We start from the raw sequence: 14,446 nt of genomic DNA on the forward strand, positions 1-14,446 counted from the left end.
CTGCATCTTAACCCTCGGCAGCTAATGTGGTGACGAGCAAAACCCATATCGCACAGCAGATTGCTGTCCATGCCTGCATCGTTCACCATTGGCCAGGTTACATAACCATACACTGACAGGCCACAACATTAGGTACACATGCACGAGGCGATGAAATGCATAAATATATATATATTTCCACCTATTCTCCAGATTAATTCTAGATTAATTACAAAAGAGGCGAGTTGTGTTCACTAACGGCAATAGAATATGAATATAGAATAGAATATGAATAGTTTTCACAATAAAAAAAAAACAATAAAATGGTGAAAATAGTAAGAATTCTAATTATAAACTAGAAAAACCTGAATGGGCCTGCCTGTTGCTTAGTTCAGGAAAAAGATGCAAGTTTCATTCAAGAGCATTCAATCGTTTTCATAATGTAAACAAAACAAATTAAAGAAAAAAAAGAGATAAATAAAGCATTTTTGAATGGGCCTGCCCGTTGCTTAGTTCAGGCAAACGATACAAGTTGCATTCAAGAGCTTTCAATCGTTTTCAAAATGTAAACAAAACAAATCAAACCCAAAAAAATAGATAAATAAAGCATTTTTGAATAGGCCTGCCCGTTGTTTAGCTCAGGCAAAAGATACAAGTTGCATTCAAGAGCATTCAATCGTTTTCACAATGTAAACAAAACAAATCAAACCAAAAAAAGAGATAAATAAAGCATTTTTGAATAGGCCTGCCTGTTGCTTAGCTCAGGCAAACGATACAAGTTGCATTCAAGAACATTCAATCGTTTTCATAATGTAAACAAAACAAATTTAACCAAAAAAAAAGAGATAAATAAAGCATTTTTGAATGAGCCTGCCTGTTGCTTAGTTCAGGCAAACGATACAAGTTGCATTCAAGAGCATTCAATCGTTTTCATAATGTAAACAAAACAAATTAAAGAAAAAAAAAGAGATAAATAAAGCATTTTTGAGTCGGCCTGCCTGTTGCTTAGCCCAGGAAAAAGATACAAGTTGCATTCAAGAGCATTCAATCGTTTTCATAATGTAAACAAAACAAATGAAACAAAAAAAAGAGCTAAATAAAGCATTTTTGAGTAGGCATGCCTGTTGCTTAGCTCAGGCAAAAGATACAAGTTGCATTCAAGAGCATTCAATCGTTTTCACAATGTAAATAAAACCAAAAAAAGAGCTAAATAAAGCATTTTTGAATGGGCCTGCCTGTAATACAACTGATTAATCTTTAGCCACTTTCTTGTGTTATCAGAAAAAGGGACTTACCTCTGCATTTCTTCGAATATGAATATGAATATGAGCCATACCAAAAAATGAATTGTGCAATGCTGTGGCCGGTTTGTGTACGGTAACAACATATTCTGAGCTAATATTACATTTCATTCGATTCTAATTCACATTTCAATAAGTCTGTGGTGGAAACTTAGTAACAAATTTTCCGAGCGATTGTGTTGCTAAATGCTGATAAGTTGATGACGCAACCTCCGTTGTTGCTACTTAGGAGAGAGCGAAAGTGTGTGTAATGTTGATAAATACGTGAAAACGGTCAGTACTGTAAAGGAGGGGGGGGAAGAAGAGGTGCAAGCAAAATACGAATAATTCTGCATGAAAAATTGTATTATCATGAAGGCTTTTCAGTATTTACATTTAACCTATAAGAGTGTTTCATGTTTTTGTGTCGGCGACGCTTCCAACATGTCACCCAACTGCTGTTTCGTGTGCAAATAACACCACATGGACATGGCGGCGGGGGGGTGAGAAAAGGCTTTTTACAATGTTTTTTTTTTTTTTTTTTTTTTTTTTCTCCCATGTGCCAAATTTCTATGTTTCACAAAACCGTGCTTGAAAAATAAACAGGTTAGACGTGTGCAGGGCTGCTGGTCTCGGTGATTTCGGCGCTATCTTCCAAAACGCCAAAAAAAACGAACCACGGCGGGTGCAGCGTTCACGCTGCTGCATGTGCATTTAGCAAAGTGGTGCAACCCCCGAGAGCTGCTGCAACGGGGGAGAGGGACAGTGAGGAGAGGGAGATTAGAGTGATGGAGGCTGACAGATGGGGAGGTTTCTCACTAGATTGGATAGAGAGAGAGAGAGAGAGGGAAAACAGACGAAGAGGAGAGAGGAAGAAGCCAACAATGAAGGAGGCGAGGAGGGCACGGGGGGGGGGGCAGCGCCAAACCAAGCGAGGCAGGCGGCTACGACAGGCTGTGCATATTTCATGGCTGCCACTTATCATAAGAGCCTTTCCTTGATGGGGGGGGGGAGCGCAGGTTTGATGACTTCAAGGAAATAACATGCACAACACGGCCTACATACGCGCGGGCCCGCTGAGCCGCCGAAGCCGCTCGTTTGATGCCGGGTTTCGCTCACCTTCTCCAGTCTTTTCCGCATCGGACGATTGGAGTGTCGTGTATATCGTAGGGCATGAGGCTCACAACGTACGGGAGTGGGTAAAGAAGGACGTCTTGAGGCAAAATGTAGTGCAATATTTTTTGCAACCAGCAGAGGCGCTCTGGATTCGAGCTCTACTTGTTGAACTCCCGCCGTCTACGTCTCCGTTTCGATTCGGGTCAAAAGAGCAGACTTTGAACTGCACAGTAAATTTTACGGTGTCAGTCGGTCACGTAAAAAACATTTTAGTTATTTTTATTTTTATTTTTATTTTTATTTTTATTTTTATTTTTATTTTTATTTTTATTTTTATTTTTATTTTTATTTTTATTTTTATTTTTATTTTTTATTTATTATTTATCCCAAAAATAAAGAAGACATAAAATCCGAACTTGGGTCACAAATACTAAGAAGATATTTAGTATAAACTAATGTGCTTATCTTAAATAATATTTACTGAAATCTGTGATCTGCTTCTTAATAGCGCTGTCAAATTATTACAAATTTTAATCAGATTAATCACACTTTTCACATGAATTAATCATTCCCGGTCTGAAATATGCCTATTTTTTATTGTATATTATAAACGTAATGATAAATTACAAGACTACACAGTGGAACCTCAGTTAGCGTACAAAAAAAAAATGCTAACCAAGGTTCTTTAATTTTGCTTACCGTTTTGTTTGATTTTTTGGTTGAATTTTTGCACGTGCTCATTAGAGTCTGGTGGCCTACCGTATTTTAAGAACACAGTTTAATTCAGTTTTGGATTAATAACGACACACAAGAGGCAAAATTTTTAGATATTAAGCAAAAAAATGCTAACCAAGGTTCTTTAATTTTGCTTACCGTTTTGTCTGTTTTTTTGCTTTTTGGTAGAATTTTTGCACGCGCTCATTAGAGTCTGGTGGCCTACCGTATTTTAAGAATACATTAAGAACACAGTTTAATCCAGTTTTGGATTAATAACGACACACAAGAGGCAAAATTTTTGGATATTAAGCAAAAAAATGCTAACCAAGGTTCTTTAATTTTGCTTACCGTTTTGTCTGATTTTTTGGTTGAATTTTTGCACGTGCTCATTAGAGTCTGGTGGCCTACCGTATTTTAAGAACACAGTTTAATTCAGTTTTGGATTAATAACGACACACAAGAGGCAAAATTTTTGGATATTAAGCAAAAAAATGCTAACCAAGGTTCTTTAATTTTGCTTACCGTTTTGTCTGTTTTTTTGCTTTTTGGTAGAATTTTTGCACGCGCTCATTAGAGTCTGGTGGCCTACCGTATTTTAAGAATACATTTTTGGATTAATAACGACATACAAGAGGCAAAATTTTGGATGTTAAGCAAAAAAATGCTAACCAAGGTTCTTTAATTTTGCTTACCGTTTTGTCTGATTTTTTGGTTGAATTTTTGCACGTGCTCATTAGAGTCTGGTGGCCTACCGTATTTTAAGAACACAGTTTAATTCAGTTTTGGATTAATAACGACACACAAGAGGCAAAATTTTGGATGTTAAGCAAAAAAATGCTAACCGAGGTTCTTTAATTTTGCTTACCGTTTTGTCTGATTTTTGGTTGAATTTTTGCACGTGCTCATTAGAGTCTGGTGGCCTACCGTATTTTAAGAACACAGTTTAATTCAGTTTTGGATTAATAACGACACACAAGAGGCAAAATTTTTAGATATTAAGCAAAAAAATGCTAACCAAGGTTCTTTAATTTTGCTTACCGTTTTGTCTGGTTTTTTGCTTTTTGGTAGAATTTTTGCACGCGCTCATTAGAGTCTGGTGGCCTACCGTATTTTAAGAATACATTAAGAACACAGTTTAATCCAGTTTTGGATTAATAACGACACACAAGAGGCAAAATTTTTGGATATTAAGCAAAAAAATGCTAACCAAGGTTCTTTAATTTTGCTTACCGTTTTGTCTGGTTTTTTGGTAGAATTTTTGCACGTGCTCATTAGAGTCTGGTGGCCTACCGTATTTTAAGAACACAGTTTAATTCAGTTTTGGATTAATAACGACACACAAGAGGCAAAATTTTGGATGTTAAGCAAAAAAATGCTAACCAAGGTTCTTTAATTTTGCTTACCGTTTTGTCTGGTTTTTTGCTTTTTGGTAGAATTTTTGCACGCGCTCATTAGAGTCTGGTGGCCTACCGTATTTTAAGAACACAGTTTAATCCAGTTTTGGATTAATAACGACACACAAGAGGCAAAATTTTGGATGTTAAGCAAAACAATGCTAACCAAGGTTCTTTAATTTTGCTTACCGTTTTGTCTGATTTTTTGTTTGAATTTTTGCACACGCTCACTAGAGTACGATGTGCATACAATCATTGTATCTCCATACGAGTGTAAAAGAAGGACGCCATGATTTGAACCCGTTTTATGTTGCACTTTTGACCTTGAAGCTCCGCCATTCTCTTTGTACGGCGTCGCTTTTATGCAAATGATTGCGAAGAGAAACACTGCGGAACAGGAAGTTCCCCCCGCCACATAAGCTGTGTAAAGTTTGCATTGGAGCGGATGCAACGCTGGCACGCGCGTGATAATTAATTCCAAATGTTGCGGCCCCTAAAAATTAAAGCCAGTGGCTTCGGCACAAAGCAGCCGGCGCTTATCAGCCCAAAACAGGTCAGCATTCGATACCCGCCTTTCATTCACCCTCCCACACACACACACACACACACACACACACTCGCCGCATCCTCAACTGACATGCGCTCGTCTCTCTCGCTAATCCTCCGCTTCCTGAAAAGTGATGGGGTGAGGGAGGGTGTGTGGCAGGAAGTAGGCGAGGCGCACGGACGACTCCCCGATGTCGTCAAAGCAAACCTTTTGCTGGTGACGCCACGTCGCTCGATATCTGGACTTGGACACCCAAGGCCGGCGATGTTTATCCTCTCGCCTCTTCTTCTTCTTCTTCTTCTTCTTCTTCTTTCTCGTCTTCCTCTCATATCTCCATCTTTCTGCCTCACAGCGTTAACCGCAATTGAAGCGTGCTGAGACGGAACACATTAGGAGCTGGCCTACATGGCTGCCAGCTGTGTGTGTGTGTGTGTGTGTGTGTGTGCGTGTGTAACTGTGAAGTCTTTTATAAACTGAATGACAGTAAATTGATGAGCTGGCACATTATATACAATAACTCAGTGGGATATGATGTAAAAAAAAAAATATATATATATATCATGTAAGATTTTTAGCTTTTCAGACAGATAGCACCCGTCATAATCGCTTTGCGTTTTGATTCGGCGAAAAAAGCTTTTATTTTATGTAAAGTATACTTTAAAAAAATGCTTATGGTAACATATGCTAGCCAGGGGTGGCGTTTTTATGTTTTCTGGTTTAAGAGATTTAATTTGGAGCAAGTTGCAAGCCCTGTATTTATTTGATTTGATTTGATTTGATTTGATTTGATTTGATTTGATTTGATTTGATTTTATTTTATTTTATTTTATTTTATTTTATTTTATTAGTTTAGTTTAGTTTAGTTTAGTTTAGTTTAGTTTAGTTTCGTTTAGTTTAGTTTAGTTTAGTTTAGTTTCGTTTATTTTAGTTTCCTTTATTTTAGTTTCCTTTATTTTAGTTTCCTTTATTTTAGTTTCCTTTATTTTAGTTTAGTTTATTTTAGTTTAGTTTATTTTAGTTTCGTTTAGTTTATTTTAGTTTCGTTTAGTTTATTTTAGTTTCGTTTAGTTGAGTTTATTTTCGTTTAGTTTCGTTAGTTTCGTTTAGTTTCGTTTAGTTTCGTTTCGTTTCGTTTAGTTTCGTTTCGTTTCGTTTCGTTTCGTTTCGTTTCGTTCCGTTTCGTTTCGTTTCGTTTCGTTTTGTTTCGTTTATTTTCGTTTATTTTCATTTTGTTTATTTTCGTTTTGTTTATTTTAGTTTATTTTAGTTTATTTTAGTTTATTTTAGTTTATAAAATTCTACTTATTTGACAGGTTGGCACTTCAGATGGTGGTCGCTTTATTTTATTTTATTTTATTTTATTTTATTTTATTTTATTTTATTTTATTTTATTTTATTTTATTTTATTTTATTTTATTTTATTTTATTTTATTTTATTTTATTTTATTTTATTTATCCCAAAAATAAAAAAGACATAAGAAATGAACTCAGGTCAGAAATACTAAGCCATTTAGCTGAATGTGAGTGTGAATGGTTGTTTGTCTATATGTGCCCTGTGATTGGCTGGCCACCAGTCCAGGGTGTACCCCGCCACTCGCCCCGAAGAAGACAGGTGGGATAGGCTCCAGCGCCCCCCGCGACCCTTGTGAGGATAAGCGGTAGAAAATGAATGAATGAATTGGTTAATAGGAGTTCAAATGTGACTATAGGGGTGTTATGTAATGTCTAGAGGTCTCTAATAATGTTAAAAAACACCAATTTAGAAGGTTGTAAACAGGTTTTATTATGTTATGACTACAAAAATGTACCATTTATGAATAAGCGAGCCTATTTTACAGAAATTCACTTATCACGGTCGGGTCTGGTAGCGATTGAGCGTGATAAACGAGGGATGACTGTCTTAACGGGAGCACCAAGACAGCTGGGATAGGCTCCAGCGACCCTCATCAGGATAAGCGGTAGAATATGAATTCATATTTTGTTATTTTGTCTACAGTATTGGGTAATAGGAGTGTAAGGGTGACTATAGGGGTGTTATTTCATGCCTAGAGGTCTCTAATAATGTTAAGATATATATATATTTAGAAGGTTGTAAACAGGTTTTCTATGTGAGGATAAGCGGTAGAAAATGAATGGATAAATTGGGTAATAGGAGTGTAAAGGTGACTATAGGGGTGTTATTTAATGCCTAGAGGTCTCTAATAATGTTAAAAAAAACACCAATTTAGAAGGTTGTAAACAGGTTTTCTATGTTATGACTACAAAAATTTTCCATTTATGAATAAGCGAGCCTATTTTGCAGAAATTCACTTATCACGGTCGGGTCTGGTAGCGATTGAGCGTGATAAACGAGGGATGACTGTCTTAACGAGAGCACCAAGGCAGCTGGGATAGGCTCCAGCGACCCTCATCAGGATAAGCGGTAGAATATGAATGAATATTTTGTCTACAGTACTGGGTAATAGGAGTGTAAGGGTGACTATAGGGGTGTTATTTCATGTCTAGAGGTCTCTAATAATGTTAAAAAAGACATATTTAGAAGGTTGTAAACAGGTTTTCTATGTGAGGATAAGCGGTAGAAAATGAATGAATGAATTGGGTAATAGGAGTGTAAAGGTGACTATAGGGGTGTTATTTAATGCCTAGAGGTCTCTAATAATGTTAAAAAAAACACAAATTTAGAAGGTTGTAAACAGGTTTTATTATGTTATGACTACAAAAATTTTCCATTTATGAATAAGCGAGCCTATTTTTCAGAAATTCACTTATCACGGTCGGGTCTGGTAGCGATTGAGCGTGATAAACGAGGGATGACTGTCTTAACGAGAGCACCAAGACAGCTGGGATAGGCTCCAGCGACCCTCATCAGGATAAGCGGTAGAATATGAATGAATATTTTGTCTACAGTACTGGGTAATAGGAGTGTAAGGGTGACTATAGGGGTGTTATTTCATGTCTAGAGGTCTCTAATAATGTTAAAAAAGACATATTTAGAAGGTTGTAAACAGGTTTTCTATGTGAGGATAAGCGGTAGAAAATGAAGGAATGAATTTGTTAACAGGAGTGCAAAGGTGACTATAGGGGTGTTATTTAATGTCTAGAGGTCTCTAATAATGTTAAAAAAACACTAATTCAGAAGGTTGTAAACAGGTTTTATTATGTTATGACTACAAAAATGTTCCATTTATGAATAAGCGAGCCTATTTTGCAGAAATTCACTTATCACGGTCGGGTCTGGTAGCGATTGAGCGTGATAAACGAGGGATGACTGTCTTAACGAGAGCACCCTTAGAGGTGCTAGCCCAAAGTGCAGGCCAGTGTTCCTCTGGATGGATCGGAGGTGGTCTTCTTGAACCATGACTGTATAGCAGGTAGGAGATGTTCTTGTGATTTTTTTTTGTTTTTTTTTTCCCGCCCCTCCTGTTCCTCTGCTCTCTTGCCCCCGCTCTGTCTAAGCAGCGACAACCGAAATAGGCGCGACGGAGCGTTCACAGAAGGTGGCAGAGGAAGAGGGATAATGGACACTTCCTCCTTTTCTTGCATTTCTCTGTTTGCTTCTCTCCTTCCTGACGGCCGTGACTTTTTGTGTTGCAAATCTGTACATGGTGTTTGAACCCTCGACTTGGTTGCTGGTGTTTGTTAAATCACAAGCTTCCTTTGCTGTCTTCTGACATCAAATATTAATGGTTGTGGATTTTCTCAGGTCGCTTCTTCCTTTGTGGCCACTGTGCCGTGAATATTGATGTGCTTTTTTTTTTTTTTTCTGTCTGTGCTTCTGTCCGGGGACTCGAACACGTCTGAGGTGTTTTTATGTTCTCGTACGTATACACCAGGGGTCTGAAACTCAATTTACCCAGGGGCCCACTGGAGCTAGGGTCTGGGCAAGGCTGGGCCGCATCAGGTTTTCCAAAAAAAAAAAAAAAAACGCATTTATTAAAAACAAAAAAATTAAAAAAAAATTCACTTTGGTTCCAATTTCCCACAATAAAAGCTGTGATAAAACATTCCACTGTTCTGCACAAAATAAAATAAAAAATAAATAAACAAATCAAGAATAAAGAAAATCAATCAGTAATAAATAAATATTATAATAATAATAAAACGGCAAATAATAAAAAATTAAGAAACCACCTATAGTTGGTGGGTAGACAAATTATTTGTTTTCAGATTAAAATGAACAAAGCATTATTAGAGCCCTGTAGACATGACAAAACACGACTATAGTCACATTTATACTCTTTTTATTTACAACATATTGCGCAACTGCAGGGTCTTGAGACACATGCTAACTCGCAAACTAGAGAGCTAGCGACCTAAACGGTAGCCTTCAAGTTATTTCCTTTAAACTTAAATAGCCAAAAATTTACCACTTCCACACGGATAGGGAGGATAACTATTAACAGTTATTTAACCTTTAACATGAACATTAATCAAACGTAATAATTTTTTTCTGGGTACATGATACCATACAGCATCCATATCAAACCCAAAAACTTACCACTTCCACACGGATAGGGAGGATAACTATTAACAGTTATTTAACCTTTAACATGAACATTAATCAAACATAATAATATTTTTTTCTGGGTACATGATACCATACAGCATCCATATCAAACCCAAAAACTTACCACTTCCACACGGATAGGGAGGATAACTATTAACAGTTATTTAACATTTAACATGAACATTAATCAAACGTAATAATTTTTTCTGGGTACATGATACCATACAGCATCCATATCAAACCCAAAAACTTACCACTTCCACACGGATAGGGAGGATAACTATTAACAGTTATTTAACCTTTAACATGAACATTAATCAAACGTAATAAATTTTTTCTGGGTACATGATACCATACAGCATCCATATCAAACCCAAAAACTTACCACTTCCACACGGATAGGGAGGATAACTATTAACAGTTATTTAACCTTTTAACATGAACATTAATCAAACGTAATAATTTTTTTCTGGGTACATGATACCATACAGCATCCATATCAAACCCAAAAACTTACCACTTCCACACGGATAGGGAGGATAACTATTAACAGTTATTTAACCTTTAACATGAACATTAATCAAACGTAATAATTTTTTCTGGGTACATGATATCATACAGCATCCATATCAAAACTTGCGCGGGCCGCGCTAACATTAAACTTTCATATCAAGGCGGGGGTCTCAAACTAGTGTCCTGCGGGCCACATGTTTGAGACCCCTGGTATACACGCTCAATGTCTAAACCCGGTACCTTCTCTTCTTCTTCTTCTTCTCCATTCCCACTCATCCCATTCCGCATCCCATAATCATGTTCTTATGTTCTCATACACACCGTCCATCCCATTATCTCCAACCCCCCCCCCCAACCCCCCCTCCATCTGACACGTGCAGAAGAGCCGTCGAGACACGTGCAACTTTGACAAAGAGTTCACCAAGATGGCGGTGGACCTGACACCGACAGACAAGCTGGTCATCATGAACCTGGACCAGGATGACTTCCTGGGCTTCTCCTACACCAATCCCGAATACGTGGCTCCTGCTAACTGAGGAGACCAGCAGAGACCAGCAGAGGCGGACTGTGGGGGGACGCTTCGTGTTAAGGCCGCTCCATTCAGCACAAGAAAATGGTATCGTTAAAAAAAAACGACTTGCACAATACAACGGATACCAAAGACTTGCAAAGTATTGTGTTCAAAAATGTCCAATTATTGAATGTACTGTCATAATTAATTAAGTTATTACTGATTAATTGGCTCACGATTCCCAATTTTATATCCTGACTATATTATAATAAGAGTAGACGTTTATTGCATTGCTCAGCTTCTATGCTTTTTTTTTTTTTTTTAAAGTTGTGCTACAAATTTCAATCTTTGATAGCGTCTTACATTTAGTGTTAATTTACTGTGACATGTCAATATTAATAATTTTAATGTATAATGAATGAAAATATATTACCAAATACAGTGGAACCTCTCACGATAAACACCACCATATCGCACACTCTCATAGGAAATAATGGAATTATCTGTTCCAGGGTCAAACTGTCACCATCATAAGACATTTTTTTTTTAGAATGTCAACTTATTACAATTTTACTGTGACATGTCAATATTAATAATTTTTAATGTATAATGAATGAAAATATATTACCAAATACAGTGGAACCTCTCACGATAAACACCACCATATCGGACACTCTCATAGGAAATAATGGAATTATCTGTTCCAGGGTCAAACTGTCACCATCATAAGACATTTTTTTTTAGAATGTCAACTTATTACAATTTTACTGTGACATGTCAACATTAATTTGTCTATATGTGCCCTGTGATTGGCTGGCGACCAGTCCAGGGTGTACCCCGCCTCTCGCCCGAAGAAGACAGCTGGGATAGGCTCCAGCACCCCCCGTAACTCTCCTGAGGATAAGCGATAGAAAATAAATGAATGAATTGCGTAATAGGAGTGCAAAGGTGACTATAGGGGTGTTATTTAATGGCTAGAGGTCTCTAATAATGTTAAAAGAACACTAATTTAGAAGGTTGTAAACAGGTTTTCTATGCTATGACTACAAAAAACTTCCATTTATGAATAAGAGAGGCTATTTTGCAGGAATTCACTTATCACTGTCGGGTCTGGTAGCGATTGAGCGTGATAAACGAGGGCTGACTGTCTTAACGAGAGCAGCCTTCAAACAGTGTTTCAAGCGAAACAGTGACGATCTGCATGGTTGTTTGTCTATATGTGCCCTGTGATTGGCTGGCCACCAGTCCAGGGTGTACCCCGCCTCTCGCCCCAAGACAGCTGGGATAGGCTCCAGCACCCCCCAAAAACTCTTGTGAGGGTAAGCGGTAGAAAATTAATGAATTAATTGGATAATAGGAGTGCAAAGGTGAATATAGGGGTGTTATTTAATGCCTAGAGGTCTCTAATAATGTTAAAAACCTATTTTGCAGAAATTCACTTATCACGGTCGGGTCTGGTTGCGATTGAGCGTGATAAACGAGGGATGACTTTTTTTTTGGTATGACTGTCTTAACGAGAACTTTTTTCAAACAGTATCTCAAAATGTCAAAAAACAGAAGCGAAACAGTAACGATCCGACATGCTAGCTCTTAGCTAGCTAGCCCCAAAAATGTAGCTTTAATTTTAAATGATACGGCTTCAGAGGTTCCACCGTATTAGCCCAATTAGCCGGTTTTGGAATAATAACGGTACAATTTCAGAGTGGGAATGCTAGCGCAAATTAGCAAGGGTGGCGTTATGGTTATGGTGATGGCGGTCATATGTCATCCGCTCTTAAGTGGCCGCCCTATTCCCCGTCCCTCCGAACCGTGACTGCGCTCCTTCTCCACTCAGCAGTCATCCACGGCCCCGCGTGGAAGTGCTGACACGTCGTTGAGGAAAATGCCTAATGAGCAAACTTCTATGGAACCCCCCCCCCCCCCCTTTTTAATTATTTCCATTTGCTCTGTAATCCTCGCCTCTGTCGTGGCCCCGCTGGGGAGCCGCAAATGATGTGATGTCAAAAGGTTGCGGCGGTCGCCAATTGGGCGGCTGAGGAGACGCTTTGACAACCCCCAAATGAGCCGTTTTGCAAACAGCAATAACATCAGCAAGGCTGCTGAGCCCCCCCCCCACCCCAAACCCCCCCCCCCCCCACCCCTGAACATGTTTCTAAGTGCATACATAAACATATGCGCATATCGACTAACTAAGTGGCGTTTGGAAGATGCACAAATCAAGGCCGCCTTGGATAAAGTGCATTATTTCAAATTCAGCAGATATGCCCCCGCAGCTTCCGACCACATTATAATCCCAGCAAACCCCCCACCCACCCCCCCAAACACCCCCCCAATCCACTCTGCTGTTGTTTATACACTGCCGTACATACCGCACTAGCCATCAGTGAGACTAGGAATTATTAGGTGAAGCGTAACACGCCGCACAATGACAACGCGATCTCCTGGAGGCATACAACACACATACACACACACACACACATATATATATATATACAGGAAAAGGAATAAGTCATTTTTGATGAGGCATTCAAACAATATGTACAGTAGTGTCACACACAATATATGAATAAATCTAAGATGTATCGTCTTATATGCTGGGGGTTAATACATTCATACATGCAAACAAAACACAGATTCACACACACCAATAACCTGGAGACCACCATATCTTCACTATATACTAGGACTTTTCCAAAATTTATATATTTTTTCTATATTTATTACAATTTTTAATCAGATTAATCACACTTTTCACATTAATTCATCATTATAACCTGGAGACACTGAGACCACCATACCTTTACTATATACTAGGATTTTCCAAAATTTCTATATTTTTTCTATATTTATTAAAATTTTTAATCAGATTAATCACACTTTTCGCATTAATTAATCATTATAACCTGGAGACACTGAGACCACCATACCTTCACTATATACTAGGACTTTTCCAAAAATTCTATATTTATTAAAAATTTTAATCAGATTAATCACACTTTTCACATTAATTAATCATTATAACCTGGAGACACTGAGACCACCATACCTTCACTATATACTAGAACTTTTCCAAAATTTCTATATTTTTTCTATATTTATAAAAAATTTTAATCAGATTAATCACACTTTTCACATTAATTAATCATTATAACCTGGAGACACTGAGACACCATACCTTCACTATATACTAGGACTTTTCCAAAATTTCTATATTTATTAAAGATTTTAATCAAATTAATCACACTTTTCACATGAATTAATCATTATAACCTGGAGACACTGAGACCACCATACCTTCACTATATACTAGGACTTTTCCAAAATTTCTATATTTATTAAAATGTTTAATCAGATTAATCACACTTTTCACATTAATTAATCATTATAACCTGGAGACACTGAGACTACCATACCTTCACTATATACTAGGACTTTTCCAAAATTTCTATAGTTTTTCTATATTTATTAAAAAATTTAATCAGATTAATCACACTTTTCACATTAATTAATCATTATAACCTGGAGACACTGAGACACCATACCTTCACTATATACTAGGACTTTTCCAAAATTTCTATATTTATTAAAGATTTTAATCAAATTAATCACACTTTTCACATGAATTAATCATTATAACCTGGAGACACTGAGACCACCATACCTTCACTATATACTAGGACTTTTCCAAAATGTCTATATTTATTAAAATGTTTAATCAGATTAATCACACTTTTCACATTAATTAATCATTATAACCTGGAGACACTGAGACTACCATACCTTCACTATATACTAGGACTTTTCCAAAATTTCTATATTTTTTTTCTATATTCATAAAAAATTTTAATCAGATTAATCACACTTTTCACATTAATTAATCAT

The 14,446-nt window shown here is 37.2% G+C and overlaps 1 protein-coding gene across 1 annotated transcript in view; it reads left to right on the forward strand.

Annotated features, from left to right (window-relative positions):
- prkcbb (protein kinase C, beta b) overlaps positions 1-12,685 on the forward strand; it is a 98,819-nt gene extending 86,134 nt beyond the window's left edge. Inside the window, exon 17 of the mRNA XM_058048359.2 lies at positions 10,434-12,685. Within this exon, the coding sequence (XP_057904342.1) occupies positions 10,434-10,589 (156 nt within the window). The 3' untranslated portion in view covers positions 10,590-12,685. The remainder of the gene's footprint in view (positions 1-10,433) is intronic.
- The last annotated feature ends 1,761 nt before the right edge of the window (positions 12,686-14,446 follow it).

The sequence above is a fragment of the Doryrhamphus excisus genome, linkage group LG16 (genome assembly GCF_037039965.1).
Source record: "Doryrhamphus excisus strain RoL-2023G ecotype Guam linkage group LG16, RoL_Dexc_Guam_v1.1, whole genome shotgun sequence".
Lineage (NCBI taxonomy): Eukaryota > Metazoa > Chordata > Actinopteri > Syngnathiformes > Syngnathidae > Doryrhamphus > Doryrhamphus excisus.